This window comes from Artemia franciscana, chromosome 9 (genome assembly GCF_032884065.1).
Source record: "Artemia franciscana chromosome 9, ASM3288406v1, whole genome shotgun sequence".
Classification (NCBI taxonomy): Eukaryota; Metazoa; Arthropoda; class Branchiopoda; order Anostraca; family Artemiidae; genus Artemia; species Artemia franciscana.
Window position 1 is genome coordinate 23,776,633 of NC_088871.1, and position 23,687 is coordinate 23,800,319.

Below are 23,687 nucleotides of genomic sequence, written 5' to 3' on the forward strand. Positions count from 1 at the left end.
CTGAACGGTCTTGTAACTGTACTTCTAGCGCTATTGCATAGGTTAACTCCCCATAGTTATGCAATTTGCCCATTATAATTAAAAAATGAATGTTACCTTAAGATTAAATAAAAATGCACTGTGTATATGCTGATTGCCCATAAGATATCGCAGCAGTATTCCAAGAACGACTGAGGGTATTGTATTCAAACATTGGATGCTACTTCTATTGCTACTTCTGCTCTTAAAATTTAATTCAATCAGAAAAGTGTAGTGTATCCATGCGGTTGAAGAGCACAGATAGATTTTTGTTACGAATTGTATCAAGTTTTATATTTCAGGACAAATAGAGGAGGCATAAAGCTAAATTATTTTCTAATTATTTTCCATTATTTTCTAATAATATATTGTTTTAAAAACACTACTATTTTCGTCCAGATTTTTAAAAGGGTGTATGTTGTTAAAAGATATTGAAAATTTTCTCCAGCACACAAATGGGAAGTTAAACTACTATTTTTTTTTCCCCCCGAAAAGACTGTGTCAATATAAAACAAACAGAAATCAATTTAAAAAGAAACTTTTTCCACAAAATAAGTTTTTCAAATAAAAGCAAAGTACTATATTGAACCAACAATGAGCATAAATAAAATGAATGGTAATTAAGAGTTTGAATGGAATGAAGGTTACAGTATGGGAGCTGAGAGGGTAAAAGTTCCCCGTTATTGCGGAGACGATAGTTCGTTTAAAAAAAATATTATAGTTCATTTCGAAAAGTATACACACTAATTGAATTCAATTTCTTAAAGCGTTGTTCTACCAAAGCTAAAGTTTGATACATAATTAAAACGAAATAAATTTTGAAAATTGGGAAAACTTTCAACAAGACCTTGAACTTTGAAAGAATAATCTTTGTGTCAGAAAATTATAAAACTCTAAATGTTTCGGCTTTAATATTTAAAAGTGATTGTAGAGCAACCCCCCCCCCCCCCCGCCCACGTTTATCATTTCCTCAAACACGTCCAACTATAAATTAAAATAGCTAATTTGTTCAGCGTAGTTCAAAGGTCTGGAAATAATGTCATTGAGGACAAATAAACCTAGCATTGAGGTATTAAAGTAAATATTTTTTGGATGGAATTGTTTTTTCTTTGTAAATTTATTTTTGTGTTCCAGGGATGAATTCTATGCTCTTTCTTGGTCATTTTTCGAAGATTATGGAGACTTAATTCTTGCCATTGCTGGTGCAATGGGCACAATTCATACCTTGAATCTGGTCACTAGAAGTTTGTATCAAACTTTTACCATCCCAACCAAAGTGAGAAAGAGTGTGTACACCCTTCTTTTTGATAAAGAAAACCCTAGCCTCTTATATGGTAAGAGCAGATCATTTTCTGGAAAATTCTTACTGTTGATAGTTCCTATAAATGTGGACTTAAGTCGTGTCGCTTTTCAGCTATTAATCAAATAAATAAACAATAAAACTATAACTGTTGTCGCTTCCAGAAAAATTTTATATTTATTTCCACTTTTGTAGTTTTAACCTGTTTTTTTTTTCTTTTTTTGCATTCTGCATGATGGCCATTCTTCTTTAATCTCAAATCAGTCTTATCTGCTCCTCTGTTTAGTTCCTAAACACATTGCCGGCAAATACTCTTTGGGCTGGTGAAATGTATGTAGTGTTACCATCACTTATGAGTGCATTCCTTTTGTTTTAAAGCATTTGTCGTATGCTAAATCAGCAAGGCCTGTCATGGATAGATGCTTTTTCTAGTAAGAGCACTTTCTTTTGATACAATCTATAATAAATCCTCGCTTCTTTATTTGTTGATCCCATAGCTGCCGTTTTCCATTGCTGTTGTTCCAATTAACAGTTTTTTTTTCAAAGAAAAAAGGCATATGGAAGTCGACAAAGCCTGATGGCTGATTTTTTTTTATTTCTGTTTTACCTCAGGCCTTTAGCTGGTTTCAAATCTCTATTTTGGAGGCCTGTTTTGAGGGGCATAAAATTAATAAAATAGGTTCGTTTACTTTTTGTTAAATGCATGCTTGAAGAACTATGTAAAATTTGCTTTCAACAAAGCCATGTTCTGTTATGCTAGATCGGAGTTTCATAGTTTTTTTTCGCCGTGTATTCTAAGAAATAAATGAATTTACAACAAAATGATAGTTTCCTTGGAAACAATTGGCTTAGTTAGATGAACAAATAATGCTTTTACTTTTTTATGGGGGAGATATTCATTCCTATTGAACCATTCTAGCTAGTTCAAATGAATTTACCCTTAGCAGAATGATACCAAATAATTTTAAATCATCACTCTCACTTATTTTTCTATTCATTTTGGAAATTTACCATTTCATTCATTTCTTCTTTTTTTTATTTAAACCGTGTGTTAAATGATTTTTAATCATGCCCAAGTTCCATTTCAATCACTATTTGCTGAAACACTCAAAATTCAAGTTATCATGGTTCTGTTGAAGGTTGGCAATTGGAAGCACACCTGTATTCCACACCTCGAAAGACATAAGTAGCTGAGTAGGAAGCTTGTTGAACTCATTGGTATTTTACAAGACTCATAGATCTGTAAAAAAAAAAAAAAAAAAAAAAAAAAAAAAAAAAAAAAAAAAAAAAAAAAAAAAAAAAAAAAAAAAAAAAAAGCTCCATAAGAAATTTTGCTTACAATTGTTAATGAAAATAACCAAGAAAAGAGTCATTTTCTCCTGGTTTTGTCTCTCGATCTGAGTGCAAACTTCATACATCAACTTACAGTCGAAGTAAAGAAATGTAAAATTTATAAATTATGGCCACGGATTATTCAGGATCATTTTACCTTTGTTTATGTTTTTGCACCAGATTATACGTTTTTGCGAATCGCAACTAGCAAACTTTCGCTTGTCAATATTTCTTTTCTCGTGAGCTTGTGAAATGCAAAATATTACACTAATTTTACTTACATATGACTGTATTTTGTAGCTGGTGCTGCCTCTGGTAAAATATATATTTGGCATGTGGTACCTCCATCATACGGCTGTGAAGAACCCAGTCTATTGAGAATACTAAGCCCAGGCAATAAAGAAACGATTCGGAGTTTGACTGAAATTTCTGAAGGATGTATCTTGGCATCTTACGATAATATGCTGATGTGCTTCAAGGCTAAATGTTCCGATAAGACTTTAAATTTGTAAGTTTTACAAATAATTTCTGGTACCTTAAATTTCTGTTTTGGGTTTCACATTGCTTATGAAGTGCTACATCAACAAAGATGTGTGTTAAATACACGATTAGGATTCTACTGGAAGGGTATCATTGAAACTTACCGTAGCTGAATATACAAGTTATTAAAAAAGGGATGAATTTTTTTGTTAATTAATGAGCTGATGGTCAGGCTTTTCTTCTTCTGTCCACCATAAGTAAAATGTAAAGAAAATTGAAGCATATAATCCAATCATTTCGAAACTTGTGAAATTATTCCAGAAAGAAATATAGAGCGCACTTTTTCAGGTATAGATATTAGCTTTCATCTGTTTTCAACATTTATGGTTAAAAAGTGATGGAATGGTAGTAGATTTAATATAACAAAAAAAGGGGGTAGACTGCAACTGATGTACAAGTTAGATTTTCACACAACGTTGTATAGCAAAAGTGAATCTGCAAAAGTGAATCAGTGAATCTGCGATCCTTTCTTATAATGATTCCTTGTAAGTAATATTTTACTTGGTTGATTTCCTCAGTTGCCTAACATCACATCTTAGTCCTCATTTATTTCTAATTTGAGCGAGTTATTGTTCTTGACATTAATTTTCAAACGGACTGTCGCACCTGGAACTCCTTATACATCCAAAGTATCTGTTCATTTCGCTTAAATTTTTTTTATTTAATGCCCTCAAGTCATTTGGATAACGTTCTAAGAGAGCTTTACCTTCCCATTTGGTGCCATGCTCTTTCATAGCCTTTGCTATGTTCTTTACGACAAACTACTTAAAAATAATCCATAAAAGGTAGATTCAACACAACCTTATTCGGCCCGTTATTTAAACCAAATCAACTTTTAATTTTCCTTTCTACCTCAACTGTAATACTACTATTCCTGTATATGGCACTGATCACTTAACTACAAATGTTTCGTATAACACATGTCGATGGATTCATCAAAATAGTTTTTATATTAGATGAACCGAATAGCCGCTTATAATCTGTAGAACTTAGGAGTATACGCGTCTAATGATTCAGATGCTTCTCAGTTACTAGTCTAAGACCAAAAATTAGGTCTTCCTAAAACTGCATTTTTCTTCTTTTAAAACTTAATCTGCAGCATAAGCTGAAAAGTATCACCATGCTAATTAATTTGCTTCCAACAGGAATGAAGCTGATGCGTCTATACTACCCTCCTATCATATTTATTATAACGAGTTTTGATTAAAGTCCTTCTACAATGTCTGTGTAATTCTCCTTTGTAAAAAATCGTACCCATAACCTTCGACATCTTATTTCTTAAATTGTGCCCATAACCTTCGGCACCTTATTTCTTACTATTCAATCCATACCCTACTTCAAAAACTTGTTTATTATACTATCAGTGCCTAAAGTATTATTGTTTTTTTTAGTACCACTCTAGCTCCTCCCTTAGAAATAAATCTTCATTCACTTTTTGAGTATCAATGGTTTTCTCATTATTTTTTGTTTAATTTATTTCAACGTTTACATGATGTTTAAAATTTTTGCGAAATATTGTGGCCGTCTCCCCTTCTCATGCTTTTATCTCTAATTGGCCGGATCTTTCGCTTGGACACATCCTGACTGAATATTCTCAGTTTGCTAACATGACAAACGTTATCTTACAGTAACATCACCTGGTTGTACATTCCAGGTCCTCGGCAGTTTTATCTATAGCCTTCATTTACGTTCCTTTGTTCATAGTTACATGCCATTCTTGCTTCCTCCACTTTCCTCTCATACTTGTGAAACCGGTCACTGAGAAACTTCTTTTATAAGGCCTTTCTCTGATCTACCGAGCTTTTATCTTAATTCAAATATTCTTTGCTTCTTTTCTAACTCCTTACAATATCTCCTGCTACTCTGGCGATAATGTTCGTAAAACCTTTTACCCATGTTCTACATTTCTGAATCCTGAAGTCTCCGATTTTATATCCAACGGTTTTTGGAATGATCTTCTCAAATTCTTTTCCTAGTGTCTGTCAACGTCAGAAATACCTGGTTAGTAGTTAATTTTCCTCACATTTACATTTAGATTAACTCTGGGCTCTCCTAGACGGTGATATTAAAACTATATTATGGTATCTGTAAAATTATAGGAATCGAGTGTCTTACCATTACTGTTTTCTTTTTCTACACAAATTTGGCTTCGGTAATAATTTCATCTATCAATATTTACACCAACCTTGACATTGAAGCCCCTAATAAGAATATCCTGCTTTGATCAGGGATCTTGTATACGTGTTCCTGCAGTTGTGTGTGAACCTTATCTGAGTCATTACTATCTGCGTCAATCAGCTCTATAGAGGACGCGTCTTTCTTATTCATCAAGAATCCTTTAATACTTTAAATAATAAGCCTTTAATGACCACGTCTTACGTATCTAAATGAATAAATCCAACGAAACCTATTTAGTTTTTACCTAACAGTTTGAGAAGAGCTTCTCAAATTCCTAATAAATTCTGCTGATCACATTTAGGTTCGTACTTCAAAACGCTGATACGATAGTTGTCCTTCTACTTTATAACGGTTACTGCAATAATTCTCGTATTATTCAAATCATTAAGATTGATAGTACCCCAATAAAAACAAAGTGTACCACTAGTTCAGGCCAAGAACCAACATAAGCTTCTGAAATCTACAAAACATAGCTTGAGCCAACTTGCAATTGGGCTGTGGGACGTCCCTATTATCTCCAGCTGAATAGAGGCTTTATACAAGCACGGGCCCGTCTCGGTCAACACACAGTTTTCAGCTTTTAGATTTTTCACCAGGAGTCAATATTATGTACAAGCAATCAAAGGCCGATTACCTTCGATTCATCATAATGCTTTCGTCCCTCCAAACATTTAAGTAATCCCATAAAAAAATAACGTAGTAAGAGGATATTAATTAGCCCAAGGAAGTCCACCAAAGTTAGTAAAACACAAAGAAAAATGTTTTGCTCAAGATCAAGTTGAATTCTATGTCGTTTACTTGGCTATAATTTCTGCGAAGGTGCCACCTCTGATGTTCACCTTGTAACGCTATTTGCAGTCACGGTTCTTGTTGGGAAAACTCGTGAAAAGTCCATCCAAACACTGTCATGAAACTATTCAGACAACCATTTCATAACACTGAAACAGCTCCAACATTCATCATAAATTGTTAAATGGAATTGCTGCTACGCGTTTCAAAATGATAATTCTCTGCATTTTCCTTATTTCGTCTTGGTTCGGGATCCTTGCTTAAATTATTCCTTGAATTAAGTTTTTTTTTAACCAATTCTGTTCCTTTTTTTAGAACGCTGGTATAAGATGGACATAAGCCAGTAATAAGGCTGATAAATTGTAAAGTCATTTCTTCATCCTTTAGAATTGTGAGTAAAATAAACTTCAATCACGGTGAGAGAGTAGTTTTTGGTAAAAAAGTGGTATGTTAAAGGCTGGTAGTAGGAGCAGTTAGTGTCACTAAGGCTTGCGAAATAAGGTCTCACCTCTGAACAAGATAGACAATAACATTTATCGAAATTCATCACAGCCGTTTGAATGCAAATAAAGCGGTAGATATGCAACATAATGTTTTTCGACTTCACAAATACCCTTTTGATGTAGTTGCACTTTTGTTGCAAGACTTTCACTTATTGTCGCATTAGTGATTCACGGGCATGATAATCCACCGTCTGTTTATGACAATTCACTCTTAAAGTGCTCCACCTTCTGGGACTTCGCACTGTAAATGACACGAGCACCTTACCATTGCTAGGTGTTCTGCTTTGGCACAATAGTACCATTATTATATTCACCAATATTACCATCCTATGCACATTGTTAGGCTAGGAGTCTTCCTAGAGGGCTAAATGCAAGATGCCTACAGTGGACTCCTTACAGCTCCGCGTAGCTTGCAGGTCGGTCAAGAACAAATAATACCTCGTAACATTGATGTGAAGCTCTATATCCGAAAATTTAAAACTTAAAGTTTTTGTGTGGAATTATATTTCACCCATTAAGGGGAATTGTTTAAAGGCTGGGCAAAAGTCCTGCTACTGGTTTTGGGTCCAATAAAGAGCTTATATAGCTTTTATAGCTCCAATATAGCGTTTTTGCCTATAGAAGCTGTGCATACTTTCCCCTAGCCAAGATTACCGAGGAAATAGTTATACACGTCCTTTTCTTTTCATCTGTGATCACTAAGAAATATTCTCATATACCTGCTCTTCTACTGCGCATTCAAAAACCAAAAGAAGTTAGCTCGCATTTTGCACAATAACAAGAAGAGGTAGGGCTGTTGTAACTGTTGCCTAGAATATATTTTAATTGTCCTAGTTAGAACATATATAAGAACCAACTACACAGGAAACATCTTATTCTGTGCAGTGAAACTGATAAACATCTTACATGGACCAGCTGTCATACGTTTGAGAATTTGACTTGTAAAGGCTGACACTGCTTATCCAATTTGTGTATAGGATAAGGAGAAGATTCAGAGGAAGACAACAGCCGGATAAAGTTGTTCTCATTTTTCAGTGACAAGATAAAATCTCCAAGTTTTTGAAGAATAAATGACGTTATTTAGTTCGGACTAGTTAACGACATTTCTTCCAGAATGTATGTGTGTAATTTTTTTGCGTGTCTGGATTTGGACACGCTCTCTCTTTAGTTGAACATTCTATCAATGTTATAAATAAAGAGGGCGTAAGTGACAAGTTAAGAAAAAAGTGGCCCAGCTAGAGGTCACAATTACCACTTAAGATCTTGGACCACTTAGGACCACTGGATTTCCATATACATATTTTCAGCAGTCTTAATTGAGACTCCTACATTCATATTTCTCTACTTACGAACGCGGATTATGAAAGAGAAAAAGAATTATCATATATGCTGCTGCCATCTGCTTTTTGAAGTAAATGCATGTAACAACCTTTGTTGGCACAATGTACACAAAGAAATTAGTAGTTCATTTGCATTGAGTAAAAACCTTCCAGATAAAACCCCAAGTACTCTTAGTCTATATATATATCAAGGTAGAGCCTACATTAAGGCAAAAATGCCTTTTCTGGAAGTGTTTCCGTACCTTTCGTTTCACACAGGCTGCGCTGTAGTATTTGGGCTGTGTAAGTGATTGTTCAAACTACCCATTTCTTATGTGCCTGCAGTGTTCTAGTCTTGTAGGACTATATTGTGACTAATATCGCTGAAATTTGACACTTAGTGTCAAATCCATGTGGCTGCATAAATTTGAACCCTGGATGTATTAAACTGTGAGATAAAACTGTTTTTTGCATTTTCCCTGGTCTTGTGTTACCCTGGTGTTGATGTAAGGGACCTACCTCAGTGCTGTGATTGATATATTTAGACTTTTGGGCAATTCATTTTATTTTCAATTCTCCAGGGAATTGCACATCTTCCCGTTCTTCATTAAGCGTTATCAGTGTTGAATTTTTCCGCCCAGCGTTGTCGCTCATTCTGAAATTATGGCGTCCAATAGCTCAAAACGCCCAAAACCCGCAACACCCGAAAAAGGAGTCGATAAGTGTGCTGTCTCTGGTTGTGTTCTGAGTGAGTCCTCGCCAGCCATTCAGTGTGATGAATGTGATAAATGGCTCTGTGCAACATGTCTAGGAATGAGTACAGCCGAATACAACATTTTCTGCAAAATGAATGAAAGACTTGGAAGTATTTGGACATGTCCATTATGTAAAACAGGTTCCAGTAAGCCTGATGTTCCAAATATAGTGAAAAGCACTCTCGACTCCCATTGTAGTGAAATGCGTGACATGTTTGCTGGTTTCAGATCTGATATGCAGACTTCTTTGGACACTGTGAGGGCTCAGGTGGAAACGCTTGAGACGGCTATACAATCAAAGGTTTCCATAGATGATGTGCAGAAACTTGTGGAAAATTCTATAACCACCCGTCTCGAAACAGACGTCCGCAAAATAGTGAGACAAGAGCAAGACAGAAACAGAAGACGACTTAATCTGATTGCCTATGGCGTTCCTCTGCAAACCAACGATGCTCAGTTCATCTCAACTTACTTAAAAGATGAATACTCAATTAATGTCGGGGCTATTACTAACTTGAAACGTCTACCTAATGGTAAGAATGCAAGTACCATAGACAGACCCAACCCAATCCTTTTTTCTATAAATAATTACAAAATAAAAATGGATATATTGAAGGCCTCAAGAGCGAGGAGGGGGAGTATCTCCTTCTTTGCTGATGCATCCAATGAAGACCGCCAGAGAAGGAAAGAACTAGTTGAAGCGATAAAGAGGCGTGCAGCAGCCGGTGAAAAAAACCTTGTCATCCGTAATGGCGCCATCGTGTCAAAAAACGTGATCCCCCGGGGGGAGGGAGTCCTTCCCCCCCCCCTCGCTCGATGGTTCACTAGACTTACCCATATCCCTTGTAAATAGTGCAAATAATGCATCAAGCCTAGCCAGAAAGACTTCTATAAGTTCAACCTTTGTTTCCGCGGCTTCGGTTTTGAGCTCTGTCTTTCCATCAAGTGCTGCATCTGATTCGTCTGAGACCAACTACGTCACTGCTAGTTCGGGCGACGAAAATCCATATCAGAGTTACAAAGCCGGAACTGATTCTTTAGTGCCAAAACTCTCAGAACTAAAAGTGTTACTTTATGAAAAGGATGTAGATGTTTTCTGTGTTTGTGAGGCGTGTCCTAAGAACTCTTTGACCAAATTGGATGACACACATATTCAAATCCCTGGATACTTACTCCTGAGCAACCTAGATAGTAACCTGTGTCGAAGAGGAGTGGCTATCTACACTAGGCTTGGAATTAAGGTAGATAAAATTGATTTTTCTATTTCTCAACCTACTAATACTTGGGTGGAACATGTATTAGTTAGACTTTTAATTGGATTTGAAATTGTGAATATTGGTGTGCTTTACCGTAGCCGATCAGCTCCAAACCAACTAGTATCTCACCAAGCAGTTTCTAACGTAATACAGATCTTATGTAATCTAAATTCATCACTTGTGCTTTATGATGATTTTAATATGCCAGAAGTTCGTTGGTTTGAAGGTATTGGATACTCACCCCCTAATAACCCCTCCTACACAACCACCCAAACCCTTGCTGACAACTTCCTAACTCAGATAATAATGCAACCCACTAGATTTAGACATTCACAACAACCATCATTACTTGACCTCCTTATTACAAATGACCCTGAGAGGATTACTTCCACTTGTTACCTCCCAGCTATTGGTGCAAGTGACCACATATGTATAATGAATGACATTAATATTAACCATAGTCCTGATGATAAACTTAAGAGAACTTTTACCAATTACGCTTTAATCCGTGAAGAACTAGCTAATATAAATTGGGATGGGGGATTATCAGATGAGAGAGACGTTGAATCTAGTTGGAATCGTTTTAAGTCTACTTTACTAGGTGCATGTAGGAAGCATACAAAGGTTATTGGTCAGATAAACCAAAGACTCTTCCATACCTTCCCAGGAATATTAAGAAAATTATCAGAAAGAAAAATAGAGCATGGAATAAATACCTAAAATGCAAGTGTGACAACCATCACAACAAATTCGCCATGCTCCGAAACAAGCTGAGAAACATGACAAGAAAAGTTATCCAAGACCATGAAGAATCTATTGCAAATGAGTCAAAGAAAAACCCAAAAAAGTTCTGGCGCTATGTTACTGCTAACAACCCTTCCCGTCGACGCGCCAACAGGCTAAAAAAATCAGATGGCTCCAGTACTACTGACCCGAAAGAAATCGCTGATTGCATGAATGCCAGCTTTTGCACAAACTTCACCTCTAAGCCACCTGACATTACACTCCCAACCATACCTCCTGTAACAGTACACAACCCAATGTCCCCTGTAATCATTACTCAAGAAGATGTATTTAAAATACTAAGAAGTTTAAACTCCAACAAAGCTGCTGGACCTGATAATCTCCACCCTCGGCTTTTGATAGAATCTGCTGCTCACATTTCCCTTCCCCTTTCCAGAATATTCAACATGTCCCTGGCCAAAAAGTCGGTACCAAATGATTGGAGAACAGCAAATATTATACCAATTTTTAAGAAAGGTGACAAGGATAACCCCGGAAATTATCGACCAATAAGCCTAACCTCAGCCATTTGCAAGATCATGGAAGGTATCATTAACCATGCTCTTATAAATTATTTAGAAGAAAATACACTTATTAGCGATAGACAACATGGATTTCGCAGGGGCAGGTCAATCGACACCAACTTTATTCAGTCATATGATCATGCAACTAAAATTTTGGATATGGGTAAACCGGTAGACATTATCTTACTCGACCAAGCCAAAGCCTTTGACAAAGTTGAACACTCATACCTGTCGCTGAAGCTTAAAGCTTATCAGGTGCATGAGGATGTGATTGATTGGATTGGAGCATTCCTAACTGGTAGATCTCAACGTGTCATGATCTACACTGATAATGGCGATCCAGTTTTCTCCTCCACTTCCCCGGTTATAAGCGGCGTCCCACAGGGAACCATCCTTGGGCCAACGTTGTTCAGCATATATATTAACGACTGTACAACTTATCTATGCAACCTTTTAACATTATATGCTGACGACTGTAAGCTCATTGGACCTGCTGAAACTGAAGAAGAAAGAGCTTGCATTCAGCTGGACCTTGACAGGCTATCCTCCTGGTCATCAACTTGGGCTCTACAATTCAATGCAACGAAATGCAAGGTACTGCACTTAGGGCACAATAACCCCTACCATAACCATCCCTACCATATAGGGTGTGATCAGTTGGAAGCAGTTGCCGAGGAAAGAGACTTAGGCGTCATTGTGGACAAAGATTTAAAATTCCACAGCCACACTCAGGCTCAGGTTGCAAAAGCTAATCGAGCTCTCGGACTCATTAAGCGTTCTTTTGTAACCAGAAAGTCATGTGTGGTTATAAAACTTTTTATAAATTCCTTGTCCGTCCCCACCTTGAGTTTGGCTTGACTTTGGCCTTTCCCCAAAATAAAATGGACACAAGAGCCCTTGAAAGTGTCCAAAGGAGAGCAACCAAACTGGTCCGTGGCTTAAATAATGTCCCTTACCAGGATCGCCTAGGATCTCTGAGACTTCCAACCCTCACCTATCGAAGATATAGAGGAGATGCGGTCATGGCACGCAAAATTTTCAAATCCGGTCACCTGAACCAGATCTTCACCCCCTCCCTGGCTAACAATTCAAGAGGTCACAGTCTTAAGCTTCACCTGCCTGGATGTCGGAGAAGGGAATGACGTGGTTTCTTTTCCATTCGGGTGGTCCCCCTCTGGAATAGCCTAACCGAGTCTACCATCCAAGCTGAGACTCCCCACTCCTTCAAGGCTGGAGTCGACAGGGACTGGGAGAGGGCTGAGTGGAGGCTGGACTGGGAAGCTAAGCCAACATAATTACATCACTCACCACCAGCGAGAACTACAGGAGGATCTACCACCTTATCTCGCTGGCAAATGCGATTTAAGGTAATTTAAGGTAAGTTATTCGCAGTTATTATCAACTACAAGTCATGGATCTGAAACTTCTGTGTTACTCTACAACAGGAAATGTTACTTCTCAGGAAATGTTTTCGTACCTTTTGTTTCACACAGTCTATGCTGTAGTATTTTGGGCTGTGTAAGTGATTATTCAAACTACTCATTTATTATGTGCCTGCAGTGTTCTAGCCATGTAGGACTACATTGTGATTAATATTGCTGAAATTTAACTGTTAGTACTTAGAAACTAGATAAACTACTCGCAGCTATCATCAACTACAAGTCATGATTCTGAAACTTCTGTGTTGCTCAACCACATTTTGTCCGGGTACTTGACACTTAAGCACTAAATAGAAACTAGCCAGAAATTTAGACTTAAGTATAGAAGTGAGACGTGTTAAAACACCGACTATAACCTACCTGTTATATTCCTGCAAGTTTAAACCACTTACCATAACATTGGCCATGTTTCTTAAAAAAATCAAAAATTAAGGATTTAGTTAAGCAGCTGAATAAAGGTGCCTGATACTGTAACTGGTTTGAATGTTTTCTACTTTTTCAGACAAGGTCCAGTTGGCGTGGGTATAAAAACTGAGGAAAACTTTATAGATTCTGTTGTTTATGTGGACAACTTTCTAGCTGTAAAGACTAGTGGTGAAGATTACATCAGTGTTTTTACTTTGCCTCCTCTGGATCCATTTCCAAACAAACGACCGATCCAGTTTAGTTTCTTCAATACACTTAGATTCCGGAAGGCAAGTAGGGAAGATGTTTTCATGGATGGGTCCAAGGGTGAGTTTTCATATATTTTTATCTTGATCTTTGCAGGCCATAGTCACCGCCTGCGTAATCAAATAATTTGGTAAATTTTGGTTGGGCATTATTCATATTTAGTTTTCAAGCTCAACGTTTGAATGGTGCCAAACTAAAAGAAATACAATGAAATGCCTTCGGCTTATTCTTAACAAGTCCTAGTAAGGAACAAACCACGTTGTCATCACCTTTACCCATACCGCTTTATAAAGCAACCACTTACGATGCCATTCGTGCTGTATATCAACATGTGTATGAAGATGCATTTTTGCTCGAAAATTGAGTTTTAATTTTTATTTCATGCTTTGTCACCTACAAAAAGTATGTACACTCAGTAATTTTCTTTCAAAAAAAATCCTTTGATGTTTCAGCTCCCCACTAGTGGCAACTAAAAATAAAAATAAAAAGTAAAGGAGAAGCAGGAGAAAAAACTAAATCTACGTTGCATTGGTAACGTGAGGGGTTGCGGCAAAATTTTTTTCGGCTTCACCGAGTAAAGTGTTATTGGTTTTGTTTCTTCCCTTCGATCAAACGCTGAAGTTGTTAGTCAGTAAGGATCTTAAAATAAACACTAGGTACACCAACTCGCAAAAGTTGCAAACCCCTCTTTGCAACTAGCAAAAGTTGCAAACCCCTCATCAATGAAGATGATTGTAGCCTAACAGCCGATTATTACTTACAAGCCTCCTACATGTCTTACCACTGGGACCAAATTGGTCTTATCATCAAATAGACCGGAAAAAAATAATAGGTACACCAACTAGGAAAAGTTGCGAACCTCTCAATGGCGAAGATGATTATGAGCTAACACCCGACTGTTGCTTAAAACTCCCCTATATGTCTCGTAATTGGTATTGGCCTCTTTTGGGTTTTATGTGTACCTTACTACTGAAGTTGTCAACACTTTAAACTTTCAAACGGGTATATCTGATGAAGGAATTTTTCTACAAAACAAGAGCGGGTATATCTGATGAAGGAATTTTTCTACAAAACAAGAGCTAAGAGCTCATATGGCACTTGTGACGAGGCAAGAAGAGCTAAGAGCCAAGAGCTCATTTTATGAGCTCTAACAAAATTCTAAGAATCAATAGATTGATTTAAAAGGGAAATCAGAGGCTTAATACCGGTCAGGATTTAAAATAAGAGCTCCGAGTCACGATGTGCTCTCGTAATGATCACCCACTCGTAAGCTAAAAATAACTAATTCGTTCTTATTTTTCCTCTCCCTTTAGCCCCCCAGATGGTCGAATCTGGGAAAACGACTTTATCAAGTCAATTTGTGCAGCTCCCTGACACGCCTACCAATTTTCATCGCCCTAGCACGTCCAGAAGCGCCAAAATCGCCAAATCACTGAATCCCCCCCCCCAACTCCCTCAAAGAGAGCGAATCCAGTACGGTTACGTCAATCACGTATCAAGGACATTTGCTTATTCCATCCACCAAGCTTCATCCCGATTTCTTCCACTCCAAGTGTTTTCCAAGATTTCCCCCTCCAACTCCCCCCAGTGTCAAAGATCTGGTCGGGATTTGAAATAGGAGCTCTGAGACATGAATTCCTTCTAAATATCAAATTTCATTAAGATCCGATCACCTATTCGTCAAATAAAAATACCCCAATTTTCACGTTTTCCAAGAATTCCGGTTTCCTCCTCCAACTTCCCCAATGTCACAGGTCTGGTCGGAATTTAAAATTAGAGCTTTAAAGCACAAGATCCTTCTAAATATCAAATTTCATTAAGATCTGGTCACCCTTTCGTAAGTTACAAATACCTCAATTTTCAACATTACCCCCCCCCCCCAACTCCACCAAAGAGAGCAGATCTGGTCCGGTTATGTCAGTCACGTGTCTTATATAGGTTTCATTCTTCCTATCCAGTTTCATCCTGATCTCACCGCTTTAAATATTTTCTAAGATTTCCAGTCCCCCCCCCCCCAATGACTCTGGATCCGGTTGAGATTTAAAATAAGAGATCTGAGTTATGAGGTCCTTCTAAATATGAAGTTTCATGAAGATCCGATCACTCCTTCGTAAGTTAAAAATATGTCATTTTTTCTAATTTTTAGAATTAACTCCCATCCCCCGGTAGAGCGGATCCGTTCCAATTATGTAAATCACGTATCTAAGACTTCAGTTTATTTTTCCCACCTAGTTTCATCCCGATCCCTCTAATCTAAGCGTTTTCCATGATTTTAGGTTCCCGCACCCGAAACTCTCCCCAATGTCAAAGATCTGGTCGGGATTTAAAGTAAGAGTTCTGAGACACGATATCCTTCTAAATATCAAATTTCATTGAGACCCGATCACCCGTTCGTAAGTTAAAAGTACCTCGTTTTTTTCTAATGTTACAGAATTAACCCCCCCCCCCCCCTCTCCAACTAACCCAAAGAGAGCGGATCCATTCCGGCTGTGTCAATCATGTATCTAGGACTTGTGCTTATTTTTCCCACCAAGTTTCATCCCAATCCCTCCACTCTAAGTGTTTTCCAAGATTTTAGGTGTCCCCTTCCCATCCCCTCCCCCCAATATCACCAGATCCGGTCGGGATTTTAAATAACAGCTCTGAGACACGATATCCTTCCAAACATCAAATTTCATTAAGATCTGATCAACTGTTCGTAAGTTAGAAATACTTCGATTTTTCTATTTTTTCCCAATTAACGGGTCCCCTACTCCCCGCGCCCCAGATGGTCAAATCGGGAAAACGGCTATTTTTAATTTAATCTGGTTCGGTCCCTGATACGCCTGCCAAATTTCATCGTCCTAACTTACCTGGAAGTGCCTAAAGTAGCAAAACCGGGACCGACAGACAGACAGACAGACCGACAGAATTTGCGATCGCTATATGTCACTTGGTTAATACCAAGTGCCTTAAAAATGAATGATATATACTTTGATCATCTCATTAAGAGCCTTCGACTGTCGTCCAAAAAAATCTATCTGTCTTAGTTCAAAAGTTGACTTTTTGCCTTTGGCCAAGTTTCTAACGTCATCACTTAGAATGGAGCAAACGATCAACTCTAATTTCTTTAGCAATGAGAGAGCTTTTCAAGTTTAAGGGGCACAGCTGATAACATTTCTCTACCGCAATCTCAAGTGCGAAAAACCGAATGACAAACTCAGCTGCAATCATTAAAAGGAATGGGTAGAAACAATAGATTTTTGGCCCCCGGCAAGAGTTCTACGAAGCTTTCCAAGATACAAAGTTTTATTCATCAATGACTGAAAACCTAAGGTCAAAAACACTCTGTAAAAACCGCAGAGGTTAGACATTTACCACTTTGTAGGAATAAGCTGAAATCGGGGGGCTAGGAAAAAAAACACGACAAAACCAAAGTGTCGCTGTCACAACTCAATAGAAAGGAGAAACCTCGCTGCTTCCCATGCGAAAAAGGGAGTTTTCCTTCTTGGAAAATACGATTTTTCCATCTCTTCTAAATGGGGTTTTGGCCATAGTTTAGTGTTTATTTTAGTCCGACACCATTTTTGTGGGGTTTCGGGCCGCTTTTTGAAATTCCCATAAATTTGTTTTCACAACGAATTTCATAATTAATATATAATAGAAATAAAAGTTATAAGATTAATTATTGAATTGCATTCAATAATTGTCTTGTAATGACTCCTAATTGTTCTCCTCGTGCTTCATCATTGCCCGTCCCCCACCCCCAAATCCCCAAGACAAATCCTTCTCTTACTCTAATAATTCATCTATCAATGTTGACTCTAATAGTCATCCCATGAAAGTCAAATGTGCTCCCTCGGTCCCTTGTTCTGACTACATTAATCTGGCCCCCCGCTAAGAATCCCACCACATCCCCTGTACCCATTTGTAATTTAAATAAAGTTAAGTGTAAAAATGGTACCTTTGCAGGTCGTTTTAAATTTCCCACAATTTTGTTAAGCAACGCTGAAAGTCTTAATTTTGAAAAACTTAATGAATTAGACTCCTTTTCTAAAATATATAGATCAGACATAATCGTTATTACTGAAGTACACGCTCAAAATACACACATGTTAAAAATGAATAATTTCACCCAGTTTATTAAACTCAGACCCGAAACCCACCCTCTGGGTAAGAAAGGGGGTGGAATTCTTTTCTTTGTCCGTAATGATTTTTATCCTTCAGAAATATTAGTTCCTTGTCTTACTCCCTTTGAAGAAATTTTGTGGGTTTGTGTTCGACCTAAGTTCACGTCCTTTCAGATTGATTGTCCTGTGTTGTTTTTACTTCTCTCCTGGCCAGAGAGCGGCGGAAAAAATTAATTTTATTGAAAAATTTCATGGCAGTGCTCACTATGTACTATCTAAATACCCAAATGCTGGAATTTTCCTCTTAGGTGATGCAAATGAATTAAAACTTGAGTCTATATGTAATACTTTTAGTCTAAAACAAATTGTAAAAGTCCCTGCTACCAAAGGCAATTCTGCTCTTGATTTAATATGCACCAATATGTCAAATTTCTACAGACCTGTCACCCTTCTTCCCCCTCTCGGAGGTAGTTACCACTTTAGCCTACTCCTATCTCCACTAGCTACAGTTAAACATTCCTTTACTATTACTGAAACCGTCTTTAGACCTCTAATTGACTCAGGACTCTACAATTTTGGCTCTTGGATTACTAGTGAAAATTGGTCCCCTGTGTACCAAACAAATGATGTCGACCTCAAGGCTTTGTCCCTCCAAAATTTATTGAGGAGTAATTATGAAGCCCATTTTCTGGTGAAAAAATTAAAATATGCTCTACCGATAAACCTTACACTACTGCGACTTCTAAAAAACTAATAAGGAAAAAATCAATTTGTTCAAGCTAGGACATATCACACAGGCTAATGATCTAAGAAAGTTCCTGAAGAGAAAATTGAGAAAGGCAGCTTCTGAGTATTACAATAGTAAGGTTATGGATTTGTATTCTAACAAGCCCAAACAATGTTACAGGAAAATTGAAGAGATTGGCGGAAAAAACCCTGTTGAAGTTAATTTTCATCTCCCTGAGCCTCCTTACAAGATAGCTAGCGATTTGAACCTGCATCTTGCGTCCATAGTACAAAGTCTCCCCCCTTTCACTGGCTCAGGTCAAACTATTCCTCCCTCCACCTCTTTCCCTCAAATTTCTCCCTCTGATGTTATAAATAAAATCCGGAAGCTCAAAAAATCAAGTACTTGCCCATCAGACATCCCAATTGACTTGATTAAAGCCTTTTCAGACACAATTCCGGGACCTTTACCTGATATTTTTAACCAAATTACAAAATCTGGTAAATTCCCAAGTTGCTGGAAACTAGGTTTTATAACACCCATCCCAAAGAAATCTTCCAGTCTGACTATAACCACATGCGTCCTATTACACTCACTCTAGTTTTTTCTAAGCTTTACGAAGGGTTCCTTTGTGAGTGGCTTAAAATTAAAATTATACGCAATGACATCCGACAGTTTGGTAATTTAAGAAAAATCTCCACCACCCATTACCTTGTACCTTTGATTCACACGATCCTAAGTGAACTAGAGAAACCAAATGTTTGGCTAAACCTGGTTTTAGTCGATTTCCAAAAAGCGTTTGACTTAGTTGACCACACTATCCTAATTCGTTTACTACATGATAACTTTGAAATTGACCCACTTTTGGTAAGTATTGTTATATCTTTCCTTTCAGACAGATCAAAAGTTGTAAAATACAAAAATACCTTCTCTAACCCCCTCCCTAGGTACTGTGGAATACCTCAAGGAACCTTATTGGGACCACTATTATTTCTTGTCATGACTAACGAAATTGGCAAGGAATTCCCCCAAAGATGGAAATATGTGGATGACTTGTCGATCCTTGAAGTATGTCATAGGAATATTAAAAGTGACCCCGTTGAAATCCTAACCCAATGTTAACTAAATCACAGATAATGGCGATCAACTTCTTGAAATCTACCCCTGCTTTTTGCGACCCGATCCCAAGCGAAATGCTAGTGAAACATGTTAAGCTTCTTGGTGTCACAATTTCTAATGATCTTAAGTGGGACACGCATGTTTCCAACATTTTTAAACAAGCAAATCTTTCACTATCCATTTTTAAGCTGCTAAACAAATTTAATTGTCCTAAGAAACATTCCCTCCGTGTTACTTATCGTTTATCAGGCCGTTATTGGAATATGCATGTCCGGTCTGGCATTCGCAACTTTCAAATGAACTTAGTGACAAAATCGAGTCGGTCCAAAAGCGTTCGCTCATGATCATTTACAAAGAAGGCAAAATTCCATACTCCTTCTTCCTTAAAGCTGCACGAATTACCACCATAAAAGAAAGGAGGGAAAAAATTTGCCTGCTTTTTCGCTAAATCAGTCATTTCCAATCCCTGTACTGAGGACTTACTCCCTGATTTTCACTATCCCATTAGACTCCGACTCCCCCGGTCAGCCTCCTTAGCAATCCCAACTTACTCTCCGATCCATGCTGTTACAGAAAGGTTTCGTAAAAGTTTTATACCCTTTATTCTGGAACACCTTAATAATAATTCGTGATTATGTACTTGCCAAATTCCCCTTTTCCTCTATTGTCGTTTTTATTTTTTTTAGATTTACTGCAATTTTTTTGCAATTTAATTGATAAGTTTACTGATTTGCCCTTTATCTTTGATGATTTTGCTTTTTTAATTTCTTTTAATTTTAAGTGTTTGACTTAATGTACTGTTTTGAATTTTTCTTAGCTTTTACTGACATATAGAGCGAATTCGGCTCTATAGAGCTTGTGATAGTCTTTTGAAAATAAATATTATCTTATCTTAATATTCATTGGCGGTTGTTCCACACTTGATTGTTCTTTCCAAATTGAGTTTTTAACTTTTCGGTTACTATGGGCTATAGTTCGTATTTTAATAGATTGTCATTAAGAGAGGGCATTCTTTGGGAGACTTGGAAATCTCCTTGAAAGTTCAGTTTTAAGGAATAAGCAAAGTCAGTATAAATATTTATAAGATAGCTGAACAAATAACTATTATTCAGCTGTTATTTAGTGGTAGTCAGGGCACAGTTATTTCAGTGGTTATGTTTTTCTTTTTTCTCTTGCCTAACTGAGCATTTGAAGGAAATTCTTAGGTTCAAAACCGAAAAAGCACTTTTAGAATCGACCTGGAATTACAATCAAAGACCCCTGCTGCCAGTTTTGGAAAACGGAAAAACAGCTTTAATTTTACGAATCATGCCAACTAAAGGCAATACTCCACTGTGTTTCTGTTTTTCTCCTTTTATCTTCCAAAGTACACCTTACTAGCACTTTCCGATAAAATTTTCTGTTTAGTCTTAATTGGTGCTATTTTCTTCTGTTTATAATCTCTTATGTTTGTTTAAGATGGTAGCAGAATTGTTGCTTGTGGAGACGATGAAGGTACAATATGGCTCTACGACATGAAGAGACTGGAGCTTGAAGGAAAAAAGGAACTTGTACCTGATAAACATCTACAGTGGCCTAAAGTAGATGGTATCAATTCTTTGGATGAAGATTGCTGCATTAATCGTGTATGCTTTAGTCCTGACTCCAGATATATTGTATCAGTAACTGTCAATAATTTGGTTTGCTTATGGGCACATGAGTCTCTTGACAAGAAATAGTGATTTTGTCTCTTGTTTTCAATATAAAACAAGTTTTATTGTAATCTGATATGTAAGATAAAAAAAAATTTAAAAATATATTTTCTACGGTTGCATGTTAGAACGATATTTCACATACGATTTTGTCCTGCATCTTCTACCCTTTAGTGAAATTTTGGCTCAGAGGCTTAACTGATTTTATTTGTTTGTTTTTTTTTTTTTTTTTTTTTTTTATCGTTGATGTCCTTGTCTTTGTGCGTTATTGAAAGTGAGTTTTCCTTAAGATCGCAACTTTAATGTACATTGATATATTCACTACAATGTACCCGCTCTTGGGATCATCTTGCAACGATTGATCATGCAAAATTGTATTTTTTTTGTGAAATTATGTATAGGTAAGGGTAAACAAGACACCTATTTTGCAATTTATTGTGGAGGGGGGAGGCAAGTCTGAGAAATAAACAGCAAAAACGTGCAAAGTATATGAAATTTCTTATGGGAAAATAGCAAATGATCTTTTTGGGGGGAAGCAAGGCCAGACCTAAAACCCTCCTCGCTATCCTTTGGTGTTAATATTCTTTTCCAATGTGTCTATGGTATTCTATATGACTGTCAAACACTTCTCGAAACAAATGCTCTCCTCATATATACTTACAATAGTGAGCATTAGTAAGGGAGGCTGTATCAAGGATTTTAAGGATTTTAGAGGGGAAGGGAGGGGTGCTTACCCCCATCCCTGCGGAAAACACCCCCCAGCATTTACCCCCTGGAAAATAATTCCCCGAAAAAAAACACCACCACCCCTACGGGAAATCCCCCGTTAAATAGCTCCTCTGGACCCCCTCCCCCGTTGGAAAATACCCCCGTGGAAAATAAGGCTTTCCAAATTTGAGAGTTTTCTTTGAGTCTTTTTTTTTTCACAGAGAAAAGGAATTTTGGTACTTGTGTATTATACGCCACACACTCAAGTTTACGCTGTGTAAAACTCAAGGACAAACCAGTTTTTTGTTAGTTTCTTTCAGCTTAGCGTGAGACAAGACAAATACGAGTGACAGGATAGATGGGAAATATATAATTTGGGCTATGTATTTGCACATAGGGGGGGGGAGTAAAGTATTTGAACAGTTTGAAGTCAGAAAACAATTCTTACTTCATAATATGCAGAATAATTATATTAACATATTTTGCATGCAGAACTGCTATGCTTTACCCCCCCCCCCCCCTTCCCATGTGGAAATATGTAGCCCAAACTTGTTTCTAAAGTAACAAAGAAACCAGTCTTTTTTCGAGTTTTAAACATCGTAAACTTCAGTGAGTGGTGTATAATACACAATAACTGGAATTTTTCATGGAGAGAGAGCCAGATTTCCCGGTATTATTGAAAAACGACCAGAAATTAATTTAAAAAAAAAACTTGTGAAATTAATTAAAAAAACTTAAGCTAAAAAATTAGCTTAAAGAGAGGTCATGAGGAGGAGGCAACCCCTTTCATATACGTAATAATTTCTGCTCATTTTAAGGTTTGATTTACTCTCAGTTGGAATTTTTTTTTAATTTAATTTATCGTTTTTATTGTTTTTAAATAATACCGGGAAATCCGGCTCTTTCTGCATGAAAAATTTTGGTACTTGTGTATTATACGCCACTCACTCAGGTTTACGATGAGTAAAACCCTAGAACAAACCTGTTTCTTTGTTACTTTAGGAACAATGTAACATTAGGGGGGAAAGGGTAAAGTGTAGCGGATGTGCATACAATTGCAATATATTTCCTATTTATTTCCTATATATTTTAGAATATTTATACATATAATATATATATATTTATGTATTTCCTATCTATTCTGTCACTTGTCTTTGTCTTTTTTCATGCTAAGCTGAAAGAAACGAACAAAGAAACCGGTTTGTTCTTGAGTTTTGAACAGCGTAAACTTGAGTGAATTGGGTATGAAGCACAGGTACCAAAATCCTTTCCCACTACGGAAACTAAAAAAACAAAACTTAAGTAAAACTCTCAAATTTGAAAAGCCTTATTTTTCACGGGGGAGGGGGAGTTGACCGGGGGGTATTTTCAAAGGGAGGGGGGTGTATTTTCTTCGGATTAAACGCCTAGAACCGGAGGGAGGGATATCAAACATGTAAAAATGAATTTTTCAACTTTAAGGGCAGTCTGTCAATCTAATTTTAGGGGACCCTCTATGTTGAGGTACGGAAGTGGTGTAATGGCGACGAATAACCAAGAAAATTGGAGATGTAAAATATTGCTTAAAAAACAATTTGTACTTTTATACATATATTTTAAATTAAATACATTCATCACAGTTTTTATCTAGTTTTATGACTTTGATGCTAGAGTATCAATATTACCAGACTTTGCTAAGAAAAAAATGGTAAAAATTTGTATCAAACTTGAGATGTATGGGGGAGTTTGCTTTTGGGTGGACTCCCAATTTGAAAAACCGCAAGTGCGGGTGAACAACGGAAAACTCTAAATTATGAGAAACTTTGTAAATATCTCGAGATTTCATGAGGATGGATTGCAGAGGAACCTGATGTCCAAGAAAGGCACACTCATCCTCCAATAAGAAACAGTGCCGAAAAAATATTGTTTCCCAGCCAGATTACCCC

At 37.1% G+C, this 23,687-nt stretch overlaps 1 protein-coding gene across 4 annotated transcripts in view; it reads left to right on the top strand.

Moving 5' to 3' along the window:
- LOC136031168 (leucine-rich repeat and WD repeat-containing protein 1-like) overlaps positions 1-23,392 on the top strand; it is a 43,890-nt gene extending 20,498 nt beyond the window's left edge. For all 4 annotated transcript variants that reach the window (XM_065710516.1, XM_065710515.1, XM_065710517.1 and 1 more), the window contains 4 exons: positions 1,153-1,352; positions 2,951-3,158; positions 13,239-13,468; positions 20,822-23,392. In XM_065710516.1, coding sequence (XP_065566588.1) covers positions 1,153-1,352; positions 2,951-3,158; positions 13,239-13,468; positions 20,822-21,081 — 898 coding nt within the window. In that variant the 3' untranslated portion in view covers positions 21,082-23,392. The remainder of the gene's footprint in view (positions 1-1,152; positions 1,353-2,950; positions 3,159-13,238; positions 13,469-20,821) is intronic.
- The last annotated feature ends 295 nt before the right edge of the window (positions 23,393-23,687 follow it).